At 35.5% G+C, this 21,517-nt stretch overlaps 1 protein-coding gene across 1 annotated transcript; it reads left to right on the forward strand.

The window, feature by feature from the left end:
* The first annotated feature begins 1,771 nt into the window (after nucleotides 1-1,771).
* On the forward strand, nucleotides 1,772-3,632 carry LOC145068481 (plasma membrane-associated cation-binding protein 1-like). Its single transcript, XM_079015453.1, has 5 exons — nucleotides 1,772-1,924; nucleotides 2,263-2,399; nucleotides 2,484-2,573; nucleotides 2,861-2,945; nucleotides 3,040-3,632. Exons 2-5 carry the CDS (start codon nucleotides 2,289-2,291, stop codon nucleotides 3,351-3,353), a joined length of 600 nt encoding a protein of 199 aa, XP_078871579.1. The 5' UTR covers nucleotides 1,772-1,924; nucleotides 2,263-2,288; the 3' UTR covers nucleotides 3,354-3,632.
* Nucleotides 3,633-21,517: the final 17,885 nt, after the last annotated feature.

Genomic DNA, 21,517 nt, shown 5'->3' on the forward strand with positions numbered 1-21,517 from the left:
ATATGATTAATAAATAACTAATTAATCAATCCTTAAATATTTTCTACTGAGATAGAATTTTTCAAAATGTTAATTTTATTGCTTGATACTCCTTTGCTTGTCATGTAGGCATAGAGTAATCGGTAGACAGTTTCAAGTCGGTCGGATAGCACCTAGGGACTAATCGGTGATTAACCGGATTTAGTCGGGATTTTTAAAACATTATTTTTCATTTAAACATTAAATCACAATTTGTTAAAATAATTATTTTAACTTTATAATTATATATTCGTGCACAAGAATTAAATTGTTCAATGAAGATATACACCTTGTTAATAAACTTGAACTCTTAATTTAAATTGGTTAATATTATTGGACGAAAATGGAGGAGGGAAATCAATGTTTTAAAAACCGGTTTTTTAGTTGAACCGGTATGATGACCGGTTCCCGGTTTAACCGGTTTCTATATATATATATATATATATATATATATATATATATATATATATATATATATATATATCATGAATTTGACGTTTACACGTTCAAACATTAAAAATACATATAAAAATAAGTGGTAGATGAATATAAATAAATTAAAATAACACATAGCCATAAGTTTTAGTGTTTTACATCAATTCATATATGTCAAAAAGAAAATAAAATATAATACCAAAATAAAATATAGTTTTAGATGAATAGAAACATATCAAAAAACTTTATAACATTTACCATATGTTTTTATTTAGAAAAAAACTAAATAGATTTGTAAAAAATCATTAAAGTTTATTATGCAAATGGTTTTTTCCATATATTTTTATCAATGTTTTAAAAACTGGTTTGAACCGGTCGATCGAACTGGTTGGACCAGAAACCAGGGGAGAGAGCGGTTTAACTATCACACATTTTACGTCGATTTCTGAACCAGATTGAACCGGCCGATTTTTAGAAAAATCCGGTTGAACCGGTCAAAATAAATCGGTTGAACCGGTTAAACCGAATAAAACTATATGGAAAAGAACTATTTGCATAATAAACTTTAGTGATTTTTTTAAAATCTATTTAGTTTTTTTCTAAATAAAAACATATGGTAAATGTTATAAAGTTTTTTGATGTGTTTGTATTCATCTAAAACTATATTTTGTTTTGGTATTATACTTTATTTCTTTTTTTGACGTATATGAATTGATGTAAAATACTAAAACTTATGGCTATGTGTTAATTTAATTTATTTATATTGATCTACCACTTATTTTTATATGTATTTTTAATGTTTGAACTTGTAAATGTCAAATTCATGATATATATATATATATATATATATATATATATATATATATATATATATATATATATATATATATATATAAACCGGTTAACCTGGCGGCCGGACCGGGAACCGGTCACCATACCGGTTCAACTAAAAAAACGATTTTTAAAACATTGATTTTTATTGGGTTTAACCGGTTCAACGGATTTATTTTGACCGGTTCAACCGTGATTTTTTAAAATAATCGTCCGGTTCAATCCGGTTCAGAAATCGACGTAAAATCGATGATAGTTGAACCGTTCCATCCCCCGGTTTCCCGTCCAACCGGTTCGACCGACCGGTTCAAACCGGTTTTTAAATCTTTGGGGGGAATACAATTAGATATGGAAAATATGAGATAAGAAAAATAGGACACGAAATATTAGCATAAATATAAATATAAGCAAAAAGATTAAATATGACAAAGGAAGATATGATGACATGATTTGAAGGGCATAATTGTAATTACAATTGGAGAGGGGGTGTTTAATAATGAAAGAAGAATATAATAAGTTGAAGGGCAAAGGTTTGGAGAGCTGATATAACCTGTGATCACAAAGCTTACCACTCAATTACAAAATTCCTCTCATCTTCTGCTTATCTTCATCAGAAATTAAGACACTTGCGCTCTCAAAGGTATCTTTTCTTTTTTTGTTTCCATCCAAAGCTCTTTGTGTGCCATCATGGATATTTTTTCTGCTGCTTTTATCTTGACAAACAAATATGGTAGGACGTACGCATATTCCTTTGTGTGGTTTTGATCTCTTCAATTCAAAGTTTTAATATACTAAACAACCTCCTATATTATTTTTAAAGATATCTCATCCATCTTTTGTATACGTAAGTGTGAGAAAGCATGTGGATTCGAATCCTTAATTTGTCCAAAACAGTAAAATTATGGGTTTAAAACATATGCATGGTGACTCTTTAAATATGGGATTATAATATATTTATGGCTATGGTTGGTGGATTAGGTCTACTGTAATATTTGAAGAAAAAGATGGGTTACTGGAAATCAACAGTGGTACCAAAGTTCAAGAAGATTTTCGAGAAGAACAACGTTAAGAAGACGGCTGCTGCAGAAGCTTGCAAGACCTTCGATGACGCTAAGGTAATTAATTAGTATCTTTGATTATTTTTTATTGATTTCTTATAACAAATTTTTATATTTAAAATAATTCACATGTATATTCAGGAGGATTACAGCAAAGAGTTTGAAGAAAAGAAGAGTGAACTCCAAGCTAAAGTCATTGAAATCTATGAAGCTTCTGCAAATGAAATCAAGGTTGTCTATAGTTGTATAACTAACTTGCTTTCACTTAAATTAGATACTTAAATTTCTCATTTTTTATACCAATAAAAGAACAAATATTACATAATTAAATAAAAGAAAAATCAAGTTTTGCTTTGCAACTACTTAATAAATATAAGCTATAATAAAAAGACAACGACACTCATGATTGGACTCAATTATTGAGTTTCAAATTTCCATATTACTATTTTTCTTACAACATTAATTGTTAGTATAATATCACCCAAAACTATAACGAATTTTATTGAATATGTAAACAGACAGTGGTGAAGGAGAAGAAGGAGGGCACCTTGAAAAAGGTCTCTACTGGTGTTGAGAAGTTCCTTGAAGAACTCTCTAAAATCGGTAAATTACAAACTAAATTAATTTATTTTAAACATGCAATCACTCATTAATATGATTAATTTAATAATTTTTTTTTAATATTTTGTTGTGTTAGAATTTCCTGGATCGAAACCAGCTCATGAAGCTTGCTGCAAATTCGGCCCAACCTTGGTGGAGGGACCCATATTCTTTGTTTTTGAGAAGGTGTCAACATTCATTGTAGTCGAAGAGAAAAAAGAAGAGGAGGCTACACCAGCACCGGAAGCAGCAGCTCCGGTGGAAGAAACAAGCAGCAAAGAGAAAGAGATTGTGGTGGAGGAAGAGAAGAAAGAAGAGGTGGTGGTGGTGGCGGAGGTTGAGAAGACACCAGAAACCACCCCAGTCAAGACCGAGGAAGTAGCCCCAACTGAGCCACCAAAGGCTTGCTGAGCTGAAGATTTGGTGGTGTGTGATATCGATGATTTGTGAAAATTAAATTAAAGGTTCTGTGCATGCATCTGTAAACAAATTTTACTTGGACAAATTTGTTATTCTTTCTTCTTTCTTTTCGATTTTTATGGGGCTGGGTTACCCTACCCACCCCTTAATTTGTAATACATTGAAAATGTTTTGTTGGGTGTTTTCTTTTTTGCTTTTTGTATATTAATATTGTTGTAATTTGTATAATACGTAAACTTATCAAATACAGTTTGTTGCCTTCGATGATTATTCCTCTATTTTTATTAGTCTGTGTCGCATTTTCTAGATTTTTTGCTTCAAATTTCAGGGGTTTTAGTATTTGATGAACAAATAAACAACAAATTAAACATTGTTTATTTGATCAAAGTAAATTGAACTTTAGTTAGACTCGTATATATGATACACTTGTATATGATACGTCCAGAGTGTTCTCTCTAAAATAGTAATTGAGCAAAGAAAGTAGATTGCAACATATATTGAGGTAAATATGACATTGTCTACCTCATTTGGGACTCTAACAAGGCTCATGAAACACATGAATAGTAGTTAGATTGGTATAAAATATATGGAGTCTTCATTTTCCTTCTAAAAGAGATTTTATACAAATTAAAGATGATGGTAGATTCAAACATTTAGTTTGTGTACATTGGAATCCGACATCGAACCCTAAATCTTAAGCAATTAGACTGTGTCTAGCTGATGTTAGAAAAAGTCACAATATTTCGTATTCGAAACATACACAATATTTAAGGATGTGAATATAGAATAAATTTCACCTTTATCGAACTTGTTAATAATCACTACCAACCCCAAAACGGTCAACTGCTACAGAACACAACAGAATGATTGAATTGTAAATCTAACAAGGAAAAATGTTAGGAACAATATGAAAACCATTGAAATTCAGTAGGAATATAAAGGGTAGTAAAAATGAAGCAATGAGTGACGTGATAATGGGACTAGTCTACAAAAGGCACGTAACCTTCTTAATTGAAAATTGGAAGATAGAGACCGGAAGTGGGTGGTGGTTGCCTGCACGCAATATATATCTATATCGAATATCTATTTACTTATTTATATTGTATCACAAATAAACAATAAAATTCTGTCTGTGTCATCATCAGGATACCCATTTTTTAATGCTGAGAAATTTTATAATTTGTATTATTATGAGTGGTGGACATAAGATCGGATAGGAAATTGTTTGACCAATACGGGATACTTCCTTCTTTTTCTTGTTCTTTTATTTTACAATAAGACAATGAATATAGAAATGGAGCGTATTTGTCAATATTATCCAACCAACCTCATCAGAAATATAATCTAGGTAAGGTAATCAATCAAGCAAACAGGAAACGTTTCTAATGGAGAAGACAAAAATTAAGTTGATATAAAACAAGCTACTAAGATTAATTCTTCATTTTCAAGAAAAATCAATTAACCAACATGGTGACCATTAACAAATAACATTCCACTAACAATAATCTGACCATTTACCGATTACTAACTTCCTACCTTCAAACCAATACATACGCAAATGTACATGTTGTATTAAACCATTAATCGAAATTGGACTTCAACAAACGGAGGCATATATTCCCCTATTAATCCCTTCCTAGATGATTAATCTCTTAACCTTAATCCACCAACTAGTTAATATCAAATCAAATCCCTTCCTAGACGATTAATCTCTTAACCTTAATCCACCGACTAGTTAATATCAAATCAAGTATTTTTTTATAATCTCATATAAAGTAATACAAAGTTTCCCGAATAAGAGGTTTGAGCCCCTTATTCATGTTATGGACAAAATATCCTCTCCTAACCAAAATATTAAAGGGGCCTTTTCAAGGCCCATCCAATTTTCCTCTTGTTATTTAATAATTAATTTTTTCTTTATTCTTTTAAATGCTTCAAAGTTATAGCTTTTTATAAGAGATCATTTAATACTAGATAATATCATACCATCCACCGTATTCTCTATTGGCAACCCAATATGATCAAGCTGATAATATGGTAGTAATGTAAATAAATTATGACTAATTATGTACCTACACTGACAACATTATGTTTGTACAAGATATAACATTCTAGCGAAGTCAAAGACTTTAAGTAATTCTAGCTATAGGTCCCCTGTCACCCATTTCAACCGACTAAATTGTCTTTCATAGCTATTTAACATATGGTGAACTAAGATCGGTCTATCATGTTTACCTTTGTCTATATGATGTTTTGTGTCAAGCATAAAACATGGATCAAAACCAACATTGTCTACTCAACAATTTTGTTTCTCGATTAAGAATTATCACTGAGACAAGTGTCACAACATTTGAGCAAGATTATGCATATTTGTTCAATACCATTCATTGAGAGGTTCTGTCAACATCTATTAAATTAAAGAGGAAAATATTAATTTTACTGTATATATTTCAATACATGCTTCCGTTTGTCCTCGAACATATGTAGCTACCATATTTTTGTGTTGAGATTGTAGTTAGGCATCCAAGGTCTAAGGAAAATATAATGCAACTACTCGATAATTAATTTTTGATTTTAATCCATGAAATGATTTCATTACCATGTAGTGTCCTACATTTTCTTTTAGCAATAAGTAGCGAATTCCGTGTAACTATTTTCCATATCCATATAATCTTATACTATATTATAAAACATATTACTCATATCTTGAATTTTAAGAGGTATAAGATACAAATTTTTTTATACAAATCAATTATGCATAACAAAATCATTAATAGTTGCCAAAATTTTGAAGATATAATTAAGGCAGGTTATTAAAAATTTAATATGGAGAAAAATGACAATTTTAACATATTAAATTCATCTATATAATTTAGTTTATTTTTCTTAAATTAAACACCGACAATAATTAATTTACATTAAATGTATAAAGAAACAATATAAATATACGTTCTAAAAATAAATATTTTATTTAAAAGTGGTAATTGTTTATAAGATAATAACTAATAATAAAATCTAATAATTATTTTCATGTAAGAAAATTATTCGTCAAAAGAGCTATTTATTGCCTCTACTTTGCGCAGCCCACATCTAGTAGATATCAATTGATATTTAACAATAGATTTAGAGCTCCTTTGTGATTACTATAACAAATAATTTCTACAGACATCTAGAATGATCTTTTAAAAATTTGAAGATACTTAAACATACATAATAAAATATTAACTTAAACATAATTACACTGATGTTTAACACTTTAAATCAAAAAAAGTTTCACAGTGTCCATATTAGAAGTTATAATATATTATTAACCTAGTCATGCTACGTCCAAGGAGATAGAATTTGTATTCGTATCTTACACATGTGTCGCTCATGTACAACATGATAAATAGGCTTAACTAGAGGATCCATAACTTTATTTTTCGTGGGGACTTTAGTTACCTTAACATTATCACTATCAATTATCTCTCGAATAAGAGAATCCATATGGGGTTGTTAACTTGTTTTCATGTCTAACTTATCAATTATATTCAAATTCTAATGTCATAGTAGTAAATGATGAGTTTTGAGCATAACAACATTCTTATGTGTTCATGCAACCTTAATTGCTTTGGATCTAAGTTTTTCTCTAGTTATACATACAAATAGATCTTCCAAATCAATAACCCTAATACTAGCATATAATTTCGAAATTCAATATGAAACTAGGGTTAGAATGTTACCTTGCTTGTTATCTCGTAATAACAAGGATTCCACAGATGATCTTGACTCTTGAAAGCTTTAGTGCCCTAAGTGTTGCACCTCTAATGGAGTCACAAACACCAAAAGCAATGGACGAGTGAGAGAGAGAGAGAGGGCATAAATTTGGCTTGGGTTTCTCTTGGGAAGTAGGTGTCGAATTTGAGAGGTCTGAGGGTCTTTAAATAGCTATGGCTGCTAGGGTTTTTCAGGTGAAAACCCTAATCCTTGCTTAGGATCTAAGCAACCCATGAACCCACATTCTAGAAGGCCTTGGACGATTTCTATAGGGCCTCCTATAGATTTCGTCCAACTCTTACAAAGGGAGTCCATCAGCCCAATACTGTAACTATCATTGATTTGCAATATCAATCCCCGTACTTTTAATTAGTTCCTTTAATCCCAAAATTAATACCAAATTAATTTCTGATTAAATACTAATTAAATAATATGATTTCTAATTAATATATTATTCTTATAATATATTAATAAATCATTAAATAACCTCTTTCTCCAAAAGTCATTATGTCAAGTTGCTATGGTGAAGGTAGCCAAAAAGACCATGCTACTATCAAATCAAGTACATACCAATTATATTTATGGGCTTAGACACTGTAAGTCCGCAAATCTAGAACCAACTAGTGATCAAACACAAGAACAAGCAATAATTAATAAGAACAAGAAGGAGTAGAAGCAAGAATGATCCAAATTGCACATGTTTCTATTGAATCGCAAATGTCTGGTACAATGGACACATACACACACACAACCGAACACTAATTCTGAAAACACTGACACTATATATAGGGAACATGAACCGTAAACGAGTTCACGGCCACAAACAACCTTCCAACCGTAAACACCAGCTAAACCGAAAACATCTTGTTTTCGGTTCACCCAACAACAAACTCTAAACACCCCAAACAATGACTAACAAGACCTATACAAATGAATGCTTAGCCCAAACCAACAAAATATGACCTACCAGTCTCCCCCTTGGTTTGAGGCTAGCATGAATTTAGTCTCTCTCAATGACCAGCACGTCAAACCTTCCCATCGCCCCTAGCCACATCTTTTTTTCAATAATCTCATCGATAATGCTTGTAAATTCTTTAGCAGCAACCCCTAGAATCTTATGCTTGCATAAGATTTGATTTTGAGCTAAAGTGTGAATATCCTGTTCACCAAACTATAGCAAATCCTTCTTATCAATGATACGAAAAACACCATCCGGGAATTTGATGAAAGTTGAGGCTATGGCTTCATCAAAACCCAGTATTCCATATTGTTCAACGATCCATCACAAAAATTCTTAACAATAGGAATTTGTGTCATCTGCATTATAGAAGGCCACATCACGATCTTGAAGCTCTTGTTGGTCTTAGGGTCAAAAACATCTTTGGCTCTTTTCTTGAAGGATTCGACTATCTTTATTTCATTGAATATCCTCTTTACTTGATTTTCCAAGAAGAGTTTGAAATTCGTTCCTCGTGGATCATGAGTTGGGTTTGAAAATGGAGCATCGGCAAGTTTAGTGAGGTCCACCTTCGTCCAAGAAGAAAAATCATTTTTGTGCCTATAATACTCCACGTTTCTGGTCTTGCGCTTTACCAACCAACAATTTAATTTGTCATGAAAACCCCACATTAGAATTCCTGACCGGTCACCATACTTATCTCTAAACCGCTTCTTTCCGAGCTTAGTCATAGTCAGTTGGGGCTGGTCTCCACGAACATTTTGATCTAAATTTGTCGTGAAGAGCCACTTCTCCCTCTTTTGTGAAGATACCTGTTTCTGAGTTTGTTTGAGAAAAACTCTTGGATTGGCTTGAGCTGGTTCTTTCTCAAATCGGTCAACAATTTTTGTGGTTCCGACAGGAGGAGGATTAACAAGAGGATCTTGTTGAGTTGAATGGACAGGCGACCTGAGATAGGTCTCGGCTTCATTTGGTTCTCTGACAGTTGCTTTGAATTTTTCACCAAACTCTGCTATCAGTTTGTTCTTCAGCTCGAAGTAACCAGCGGTCAAGGCTCCAAGGTTGAGCTGCAAGTCAGAGATTAGTTTTGATTTTAGCGAATTTTTTTCCTCAATCTCAGAAACTCGAATGCCGAGATATCCAATCAAAACATCTTTTTCAATGAGTTTTTGATTCAAAACACCAATCTCCTCCTTGAGCTCAGAAATTGATGGGTTTGCTCCCCCTGAACTTCCTTCACCTATAGATATCCCTTTGCCTCGAGTTAAAGGGTAAGAATCTTGTTGAGCCAAAAAACTGGCAAGCCTCTTGGAGGCAGGATTATGCGCAGGTTGTGGTGGAGAAGAACCCCTAGGAATTGAAGAACTCCCATCTTCATACGAAGATCGAACATCACTTGGTCCTTCTTTCAAAACATGGGCTTTTTAGGTCGGTGTAGCAGTTGCAAAAGATTGTTGGGCCAGCGAAGCTTGTTCCCTAATCAGCACTCTTGGCCTTGGATTGACTCTTCTCCTTTTGAGTGGAGGCTGAGAGGCTTGTGTCATACTAACATCACCTTCAGATGGCAAAGTGTTTGGAGTAGCAACCGTAAGGGGAAGAATCCTTATAGTTGAATCCATATTAGTTGAAGTGTCGGCCATCTAATCAGTTGTTGGAGGGGGCACTTTGAGAACTTTTGCAACTCCCTCAGTCTCCATTGTAGGTTTTACAACATCATGGACGTCATCAAAAATGCATTGAGTTCCTCATTACTTGGCTTGAAATAATCACCCTGCTCGAAGTCGAAGAGTAATTCATCCTCATCAAAGTCAAGTACATTATCTCCTAGATTAATCACATCTTCACCTTCATCATCATCATTTGCATCATCATCATCATTTACCTCCACATTAGTCATCGGTACATGTTCCTCGGTAACAATTGCAACGGGAGGAAAAAGGTCTTCTTCATGCTGAGAAGCGGTAATAACATCATCTTCATTGTCTGAGGAGCTTTTTGATTCGGATGCTTCACTGATATCCACAAACTGGCCAAACTTCTCCAGTGGCTACTTTCCTTAGAATAAAAATTTTGTACCCTTGCAGATTTGTTTCATGAGACCAAAAGTATTAGCACCCAGAGACTTCAAGTCCAAAGTTTCATCTCTTCTTTCTAACTCCGGATCTTTACTGTTAAATATCATCTGGAGAAACCTTAGGAACATCATAAATTTGTCCTTCCTTTTTCCTTCTAGATTTCTCATCATCAAAACGTATCTTGAAAAGTTGAACTCAAGACCCATGGCAAGAGCAGCAATAGCACCAGTGTTCAATAGGGAAATCTCATTAGCACCAGATTTCCTGCCTGAGATACAAATTACGAAGGACTGAGCAAGAAATCGCCAGTAAGGAGGCAACAACTTCTTCAAGGTAGGTGGAAACACTCCTTCATAGCCTATTGTTTCAAGAATCTCTTTAGTTTGTTTCATAGAAATCTCAGCTTGAAACCCTAGCTGGTCATTGATTTGCAGCACTTCACAAATAGTTTGCTCCGACACTACAATTTTCTTTCCTTGAATAACATATTCCACCGTGTCTTCTTCATCTTCTCATTTACTCACAGAAGCCTTGTTCCAAAACTGCTTCACTAAGTCTTGATAAATGATGGGATTCGACGTGAAAGCATATGCAATGTAACATCTCTTAAGTCCATGAATCATGGACCTAAATTCTTGATGTGCTGCCGGAGGATCAAACAGATAAGCAGCAATGTTGTGGTTCTCTGAGAATTTCAATTCAGCCATTTGTTTTGCATCAAACCGGCCAAGTGAGAAAATCAAGAATTTAATCCATTAAAATTAAACTTTCTCAAATTGATTAGGCCTTAATGAAATATGATTTAAACAAAAAACATTTTTATGGCAATAACCAAGTTTACATCCGTAAATGGGTTTATGGCTATAAATGAATTTACAGTTGTGAACGGTTTACGACTATGAATGGTTTGCGGCTGTAAATGCAGTTCGATGCCGAAAAACAATTCTTCTTCCAAATCCTACAAAACAGGATCGATTCAAGTTAGATTCAACATTGTGAGGGTCGCCTTTGCAGTACCTATAAGAATCATGGACCACTTTCAGATTATAACGCAAACAAATGGTGAATCGGTGAGAGGATTGACAAACAGTCGAGAGAAAATTGAGAAGGGGTTTACGACTGTAAACTGAAAAATGAGGGTGAAGGGTTTTCAGCCGGGAACCGAACCTTACATACTCTATACCATTTCCGGCCCATAGACCATGAGCTGCAACCCCAAAAGCCTCAAGTCTAAGCCCAATACATCTAATTTTAATAAAAATGAAGACATTTTGACGACTTAAAACTAAAATTAAAAATAAAATAAAATAAAATCTAATAATCTAAACTAAATTAATTTTGTTTAATTTTTAATTTTTAGAAAATAAAAATATAAATATAAATAAATATATAAATAAAAATATAAATAAAATAATACTAATTTCTCTGCACCATTGCTAATATTATTTTTATGATTTTGGGATTAAGGTTTTAAGACAGCCTTAATCTGTTTTTCAGTACCTCCACCTTCATGAATAGATCTGGTCAATCGCCGATATTGTGGTCCACTTAAATACAAAAAATTGTGACGAATTTGGACATGCTACAAGTAACAAGACTTTTGAACCTATATACCTAAATAATACTCCTAGAGGGACCCTTTAGCTGACAACGACCAATGATATTGTTGTCCACCTAAATTTAGCAGCGAGATCTACAAACAACCTATTAGATGTTCAATTTTAGATGTACTAGAATGTGTTTCCCACTTCCTGATATACCCCGGTAATCAAGGACTTCTAAAATACTACTTACTTTAGATGAGCTGACAATTATTAAGGAAGAAGATAGATTTAGAAATGCATATGTCTTATTCCCAAGTCGGATCTCTACCAATCTCGTAGAGGGATTAACATATGACTAACTGAATTAGAGGGATTGAGAAATAGAATTTTGCATATGTTGTGTTCCAGGTCGGATAAAAATCTTATCACACAAAGGAGACAACATATGACTAACAGATAGAAAGAATTGCATAAATAAGAAGATGCATAGAGATAGAGTTGCATATGTTGCAGTCCAGGTCGGATCTCTTCCAATCACGGAGAGGAGGCAACATATGACTAACAGAAAGAAAGCAAGAAAATAACCTTCTACATACCTACTTTATCGGAATTCCCCAATCGCCCTATCAGTACCGGAATTAAGGACATGCGTCATACATCGAGGAAAAGTTATGCCTTAGTTCTAGATACATATTACTTTAGTGTAGCCAGTAGATTCCCATGTATATCTCACCACTCAATCTACCCGAGCGTCGTATTGTCAGACCAAACGAAACTATCTAAGTCAATACTTGTCAAGTCCTTTTAAATGTCAGTTTATGCCTAGTCTGGTCCATTTAAATCTTTAGTGCCTATCAGCACATTGAACATAGAGCCTACACAGTTCAGCATTGGTACCTTACACAAATTAATATTGCCTGTTATCACTTGGTTAATATCACTTCCTAACTAATTACAAGCAGACAACCTCCATTAGAACATATTTTTGGATTTTTATATTTTATGATTTTTGTTTTGTTTTTATTCCCCTCCCCCCTAAATTTGTGCATAGAGAGAAAGGAAATTAAATGAACAAATTTAAACTAACCTAAAACAAAAAATTAGTCTTCAAAACATATCATTTTGAGAAAGCCCACAAGCACATCGAATCGAACTTTGTTGGACGGTTTGATGAACAGATTTGCCACATTATTATCAGTGTGAATCTGTTCCAAACGGATAAGCGAACGCTCATAACAATCTCTAATGAAATGAACTATGATGTCGATGTGCTTGGTTTTGGAGTGTTGGACAGGATTTTTAGCTATTTGGATTGCAACATCATTATCACAAAAGATTGGGTTTCCAGAAAATTCAAACCGTAATCCGAAAGTTGGTGTTGGATCCAGATAACTTGAGAGCAACAAGAAGAGGCAACAATGTATTCAGCCTCAGCTGTTGAGGTTGAGACAGGTTGTTGTTTCTTGCATTGCCACAACACCAAACGCTCTCCTAGGAATTGACATCCCCCTGAAGTTGATTTCCTGTCAAGTTCACAACCTCCATAATTGTTGTCAGCAAATGCATATATATCAAAATCAGAATTTTTAGGATACCAAAGACCTAGTTTTAGGCTACCTTTGAGATCCCTAAAAATTCGTTTGACAACAATTAAATGAGAGAGTTTAGGATTAGCCTGATAATGAGCGCATTGACAGACTGCAAACATGATGTCGGGTCTGCTCATAGTTAGATACATCAGGGATCTGATCATCGATCTATACTCAGTTTGATCTATGGATTATCCATCAGGATCTGGAGTCAACAAGAGTCGTTCAACCATTGGTGTCAAGGCAACTTTAGAATCTTTAAACCGAAACTTCTCAAGCATGTCTTCAACATATTTTCCTTGATGCAAAAGGATTCCGGTTGAATCTTGTCGAACTTGTAGCCCCAAGAATATGGTCATTTCTACCAAAGAACTCATCTCAAACCTCTTCTTCATAACTGCCTCGAACTCTTTGCACAGCTTCAAGCTTGTCGACCCAAAAATGATGTCATCAACATATATCTGTACAAGAATTAGGTCGGCATCCACATGCTTGATGAAGAGCATCTGATCAATCGTGCCTCTGGTATAACCATGCTCAAGCAAATGATCTGTTAGAGTAGCATACCAAGCTCGAGGAGCCTGATGTAACCCATACAGAGCCTTGTCTAATTTGTAGACCTGATTTGGAAAATTTGAGTTGAAAAAACCATGAGGTTGATCAACATAAATTTCCTCTTTCACAGCTCCGTATAGAAAGGCGGTCTTAACGTCCATCTAATAAGCGGTGAACCCCATGTAGGAAGCATAATCCAGGAAGGCACACTACAGGAGCATACACTTTAGTGTAGTCAATGTTAAGTTTTGAGCATTCTATCACTCCTAAGTGTACATGCAACCGTAAATACCTTGGATCTATGTTTTCTCTATTATACATGCAAATATGAATATTCCAAGGTATTACCATGTCTAGCATACAATCTATGATACTTGGATAATAAAACAAGTTAGAATACATACCTTGTTCTTGAACTTGTCTTCATGAAGCTTGAGTGCCTAGTGCCCCAAATGTGACACCTCAAATGGTTCACACAACACCATGAACACTTGGAATAAACTTGAGAATAAGGATACTTTGGTTCTCTCTAGTGAAATCGGCCTTGCCCTTTTGTGTACATACACTAGTGCCCATTTCACCAACCAAGGACATCTTTATATAGTGTGGTGATTAGGGTTAAACCCATGACCCTTCATTTCATATGATCCATGAGTTAAACACTCCATGGACTATCCATGAAAGCTTAGCCCAACCTAAATGAACTTGGCCCATCACACATATATATCTAAGAGTCCATATTTAATTAGTTCCTTTTTGATCACTTAATAATTATAAATTAATTCTTGATAAATACTAATTAAATAATATGATTATGTATTAGAATATTAGAACTTATAATATATTAATATAAATCACTAGTATCCTTTTTCCTCATCTGGTCAATCTAATTGTCCCGATGCCATGCAACCCAAATGGACCATGACGGGTCGGGTCAAGTCTTACCAATAATAGTTATGGACTTAGACATTAATCCAACAGTCTCCCACTTGGATAAGTCTAAAACTATTATTGCAAGTATGACTTCATAACCCGACTAGCAATTGTAGTTCTCAAAAGCCTCTGTCGAACTCTGACCTTGCCGATGAACTCTGACCTTTGTCAATGACTTGTCTATTAGATAAGGGATCATATATTCCTCCATTCTAAATATCATATGGACTGCGACATGGATTATAATCATTCTCTCTGTCCATCTGTTGTTTCCCGATTTCCGATTCATGACGACTAACTGATTGAACAAATCAAATCAGTCCTGGCTTGGCCAAGCACTCACATGTATCATCATTAAATCATCGAGGGGCCCACAGATATTGCTTTTAACCCGAAGGTAAAAGGAATGGATAAACTTCGACTCATATGGCTTGTTCTACTACTTGTTGAATCATACACAAAGGCACGTTTTATGACATCGAGTTACTAATGCGGTTTCGTGCGATCAATATATAACCAACTCATAGTAACAAATCATATCTCTAGGTTTGAAGAATATAAGATATTATCGTCTCATGATCACTCATGATAAAATCCATGAAGTGATTCTGATGAGCGTGGGTTGAATCCAATACTCAGAACTTATGAGCACTCATGAGTGTTGTAGCACCACTTTGTCCAACATCTTAGAACTCTACAAGCCGACCCATGACATTCTTGATTCATATCTACTTCCAACATATGACCGACTGTGGATGGTTTGAATAACTTAGTCAATCAGGAAGAGCAACCTAGTTATTCTGGAAGTCAAAACATGCAAAGTGAAACACAAGAATAATCGAATCCAATATGGTCTCAAAACTTATGAATATAAATAAAACATCTTTTATTTATCACCATATTGATTACCCATCATTTATTGCATACTGTTTCAAACTATCAACTTTATACTTGAATTAAAACAATATTTGTCCCATGCTCCAAGCATGCATACTATGTGTTTCTAAACACTAGTGATGTCATACACCAAGTATTCATACTAAGTTTGTCTATGATCTTTACTTTGTGAAATAGATCGATTGAACATAATTCCAATGATTCTCATTTCACACTCCTGAATCCTTACCACAAATGCAGGAATTCCAAATTCATGCCATTTACCGAAATCTGTTAGATTCTAAACTTATATGCATTGATCCTCTTGTAATGATTATGCACAAAGTCACAAAGACTTCACAACAAACATTACAGAGCATTCCAAAGGGAATCAACTCCTTGGAAACATCCTTCTTGCATTAAGTTTCCAAATATTACACAGATTTGTTAAACAACTTCCTCTTTCCCACATTCGCATTTTGACTATCATTTCTGAACAAGAGTTGCCTCTTTTCAGAATATGTAAATATGGCCCTTCCAAAAATTAACATTATACTTCCAACTGTCCCTGAGCAACCAATCTTTGTTAAACCTTAGATCGTCCTCGACAACTGCTTAATCATTTTAGTCATATCCAATTCTAGACCTTTTCCCTTCTTAATGCCCTAGCACATGCAATCGATCCTATACCCAAAGCAACTGGGACACGATTCATGATGTCTCACATAAAGACATGATTCTAAACCAGTCTTTTGCTACAACATTTCTATTTGCCAAGTTCTCATAATTCAGATTATGAAAAGGGATGCCATAATCATAATCGAATTTTAGAACGCAAATAATAGACCCATATATAGAATTTCCTTATGTTGAGCCTGATGGGTTTTATTCATAAGAACAATTCTATGTGCTCATACAAACCCTAATGCTTGGATCTAGGTTTCTCTATTGTACATGCTTTGAATCCACGACTTACAAACCCAGATCTATCATATATAATTCAAAATTATCATAAAGAAAACAGATCTAAGTGTTTTACCTCTTTCAAGTAGCTTGAATCCTTGTAATCTTCTTGATCTTGAGCTTAGAGTCACAATTGTAACTCCTCTAATGGTTCACAAACCCCACAAGCAAGAAGGCAAAATGAGAGAGGGTGAGAGATGCTAAAATTGGCCCTAGGTTCTCTTAGAAGCAAGTGTAGCCAATTTCCATAGCCTAGGGGTCTTATTTTTACTTGCAGGCTGCTAGGGTTTCAGTCTAAAACCCTAACGGACAGCTTAACCACCAAGCAGCCCAAGGAACCTTCTGGAATAAGGCCTTGGACGAAAATATGATGGATCCCCATCATAATTTCGTTCCCCCTATAGTCCATTAGGTTTCCCATCCCAAAACTCAACTATCGTACATTTGACAGCTTATACCCCTTTATTTAATTAATCTCTTTTAGTCACCAAATTAATTCCTAATTAATTTATGACGAATACTAATTAAATAAATATGATTTCTCCTTTAATATATTATTCTTATAATGTATTAATAAAACATAATACTCTCTCTCTCTCTCTCTCTCTCTCTCTCCTTAAATTAACTTGTCAAGTTGCTTTGGAGAAGGCAACCCAAAAGGACCATGCACAACCGGGTCAAGTACATACAAAATATAGTTACGGGCTTAGACACTAATCCAACAGTCTCCCACTTGGATAAGTCTAGTAACTATATCTCACATATGACTTCAGAATCCAATTAGCAATCGTAGCTTTTATACTTCGCTGTCAACTCTGATGAACATGTCCTTCAGATAAGGGATCGTATAATCCTCTGTTCTAGATATCATGCTGACAATGCTTATCGTCCAACATTTGTTCCTCAATCTCTGATTTGTTTGAAATAGAATTTAGTTGAACACATCAACTTCATTCTGACCGGGCCTGGCACATAAGTCAAACCAAATCATCGAGTGGCCAAGATATCACCTTTATTCTCATAGAATAAAGGGAACAGATCAACTTTGACTCATATGCATCCATTATTCACTAATTGAATCATGCACAACAATGTGTTTTATAACATAAAGTTACTGATGCGTTTACACATCATCAATACATAACCAACCAGCAAACAACAACCATATCTCTAAGTTTTAAGACTATATGATATTATCGCTTCGTGATCACTTAAGGTAAAACACCACAAAGTGATACCAGCAAACTTGGGTTTATTCCAATGCTCAAATCATATTCATAAGAACTCATGAACTTTGCAGCAAACCTTTGCTATGCCCAATACCTTTTAGACAATCTACTAACAATTCATGACAGTCTTCATTCATATCTACTTCTAAAATATGACCGACTGTGGACTGTTTGAATAATCCTATCATTCAGAAAGTCAAAACATGCAAAATTGAAACAATAGATAAATAACCAACACCAGATAGTAGCTTTACTCATAAATAACACAACTTTATTTATTCATCAAATGTTAAGTACAAACTATCTATTACACGTTTCCTATCTCATCCAAACTTAATCATCCTTCAGCCCATTGCTCCTAGCGTGCTGCAAGTGCTTGACCCTACTCAGTCCCTTCGTAAGGGGATCTACTGGGTTTTCTTCTGATGATACCCTCTTCACAACGAGGAGTCCCTCTTCTACCCGATGTCTGATAAAATAGTATTTTCTGTCGATATGTCAAGATCTACCATGATCTTTTGGTTCCTTGGTTAAGGCAACTGCTCCTTCATTATCACAAAATTTCCATCGGCTCCTTTATGGATGGAATAAATCCAAGTCTCCAATGAAGTTCTTTAGCCATATAGCCTCCTTTGACGCTTCGCTCGCCACAATGTACTCTGATTCGCACCTTGAATCAGCTACGGTCTCTTGCTTGGAACTTTTTCAAGTCTCTGCTCCTCCATTTATGGTAAAGACCCAGCCCGACTGCGATCGGTAATTATCCCGATCCGTCTGAAAACTAGCGTCACTGTACCCTCGTACCCTTAAGTCATCACTCCCATCGAGGACTAGAAACCATTCCTTGGTCCTTTGTAGGTACTTAAGAATATTCTTTACTGCAATCCAATGGGCTCTACCAGGGTTCCCCTGATATCTGCTGACCATGCTCAAAGCGAAGGCCACATCAGGGCGAGTACAAGTCATAGCGTACATGATAGAGCCTACTGCAGAAGTGTAAGGTACTCGGCTCATATCATCTATCTCTGCCTCTGTACTCGGGCTCTGAGTCTTACTCAGCTTGGTATTGCTTAATTTGGATTGGCAACTCCCCTTTCTTGGAACTTTCCATACTAAAATGCTTTATACCTTATCCAAGTATGTATCTTGACTGAGTCCTATCAGTCTCTTTTCCCTGTTTCTTACTATTCTTATTCCCAGAATATAAGCAGCCTCTCCGAGGTCCTTCACAGCGAAACATTTCCCAAGCCAGGACTTGACCTCCTACAAGGTTGGTACATCGTTTCCTATGAGTAGTATGTCATCGACATACAATACGAGGAAGCTCACTATACTCCCATTGGCTTTGACATACACACAAGATTCATCTTTGCTTTGCAGAAAGCCAAACTCTTTAATTTTGTCTTCAAAATAAATATTCCATCTGCGAGACGCTTGTTTTAATCCATAAATGGATTTCTTAAGCTTGCATACTCTAAGCATCGACAAAACCCTCTAGCTGATTCATATAAACATCCTCAACCAACTTTCCATTAAGGAAAGCGGTTTTCACGTCCATCTGCCATATTTCATAATCATGAAACGCAGCTAATGCAAGCATTATCCTAATAGACTTTATCTTCGCAACTGGTGAGAAGGTCTCATCACAGTCAACTCCGGGAGTTTGAGTAAAGCCCTTCGCAACCAATCGCGTTTTATAAGTATGCACTTTCCCATCCATGTCCGTCTTCTTCTTGAAGATCCACTTGCACCCGACTGTCTTACGACCCAGTACATTATCAACCAAATTCCAAACTTGGTTGTCGTACATGGACTGAATCTCGTTGTCCATCGCCTCTTTCCACTTAGAAGACTTCGGGCCTGCCATGGCTTCCTTGTAGCTGCTAGGTTTGTCCAAATTTACTAGTGTACTATCACTAATAAATGTATCCCCTTCAGCAGTAATATGAAATCCATACAACCGGGGTGGAACACTAGCCCTAGTAGAACGTCGAAGAGGTAAGGACTCGTCAACAGGTTCAACAGGAGTTTCCTCCTCAAGTTGAGTGCCAGTGTCAGAGGTTCCTTCATCGCTTTGATCTTGAATCTCTTCAAGTTCAATTTGCCTCCCACTGTCTTCTTGGCTTATCAATTCCCTTTCTCGGAAAACTCCTCTTCTAGCAACGAAGACAACATTGTCACTCGGTCTATGGAAAAGATAGCCAAAAGACTTCTGCGGATAGCCGATGAAATAACACTTCTCACTACAAGGTTCGAGTTTGTCGTGAGTCTCTCGTCTTACGAATGCCTCGCAACCCCAAACCTTGATATGTGCTAACGAGGGAGCTTTCCCTGTCCACATCTCGTGAGGAGTCTTGGTAACCTCCTTGGTGGGAACTAAGTTAAGGATATGGGCGGTAGTCTCTAAGGCATACCCCCAGAAAGTTATTGGTAACGAAGTCCGACTCATCATAGAACGATCCATGTCCAACAAGGTCCGATTACATCTCTCCGCCACACCATTCAATTGCGGCGTCCTCGGAGGCGTCAATTGCGAAACAATTCCGCATTCTTTTAGATAGTCGTGAAACTCAAGACTTAGGTACTCTCCTCCTTGGTCTGACTGAAGCATCTTGATTTTCCTGCCCAGCTGATTCTCCACTTCATTCTTAAACTCTTTGAACTTTTCAAAGGTTTTAGACTTTTTCTTGATTAAGTAGATATATCCATATCTGCTATAATCATCTGTAAAAGTCGCGTAGAAGCGGCAAGCATCCCTTGTGCTGGATCTAAAGGGCCCACACACATCGGTGTGTATGAGATCCAATAAACCCTCACCCCTTTCACAAGTGCCAATAAAGGGTGACTTGGTCATCTTCCTAAGTAAACAAGATTCACACTTGTCATCGTCCCTAAGGTCGAATGACTCCAACACTCCATCCTTTTGGAGTTGGGCTATGCGTTTCTTATTGACATGGCCAAGGCGACAATGCCACAAGCATGCTTTGTCTAGACTAGTCAACGAATCAATATTCAAAACATTATTTCCTAAATTATCAACAACCATCACATATTCATAAATCCCATTACAATGTAATGCATTGAAGTAAAAGACACCATTCAAATAAACATTAATAGAACCATTACTATTATCAAAAGAATATCTAAAACCTTGTATAAGCAACCCATGAAATGAAATAATTTGTTTCTTGCCATATCTGGCGAATAACAACAATTGTTTAAATCTATCCCTAACCCATTACTCAACACTAAAGAATAAACACCGACTTTGGTCACAGGCGACGATCTTCTGTTTTCCATAATCAGGTTTATATTTCCATGTTCCACCTCCGTACTACTTTTTAGGACCTGCATATCAGAACAAATGTGTTAACCACACCCTGTATCAAGAACCCATGAAGTAGCAAATGATGAGTTATTAGATTTAATAGAATACATACCTATAAAGGTGGGCTTAATCTTCCCATCCTTTATATCTTGCAGATACTGAGGGCAGCTTCGTTTCTAGTGGCCCTTTTGGTGACAATAGAAGCACTCTGCTTCCTTGGATTCGGAGGAGGGTTTAGCAGGGCCTGCTTTGGTCCCACTTGAATCCTTGTAATCTTCTTGATCTTAAGCTTAGAGTCACAATTGTAACTCCTCTAATGGTTCACAAACCACACAAGCAAGAAGGCAAT

This window comes from Lactuca serriola, chromosome 8 (genome assembly GCF_051521515.1).
Source record: "Lactuca serriola cultivar US96UC23 chromosome 8, Lser_US96UC23_V15, whole genome shotgun sequence".
Lineage (NCBI taxonomy): Eukaryota > Viridiplantae > Streptophyta > Magnoliopsida > Asterales > Asteraceae > Lactuca > Lactuca serriola.

Excerpts from the sequence above, each read along its gene's own strand:
- LOC145068481 (XM_079015453.1), top strand. The coding sequence starts at position 2,289 with ATGGGTTACTGGAAATCAACAGTGGTACCAAAGTTCAAGAAGATTTTC. Across the intron at positions 2,574-2,860 it reads CTTCTGCAAATGAAATCAAG|ACAGTGGTGAAGGAGAAGAA; the intron begins GTTGTCTATAGT and ends ATATGTAAACAG. Across the intron at positions 2,946-3,039 it reads TGAAGAACTCTCTAAAATCG|AATTTCCTGGATCGAAACCA; the intron begins GTAAATTACAAA and ends TTGTTGTGTTAG.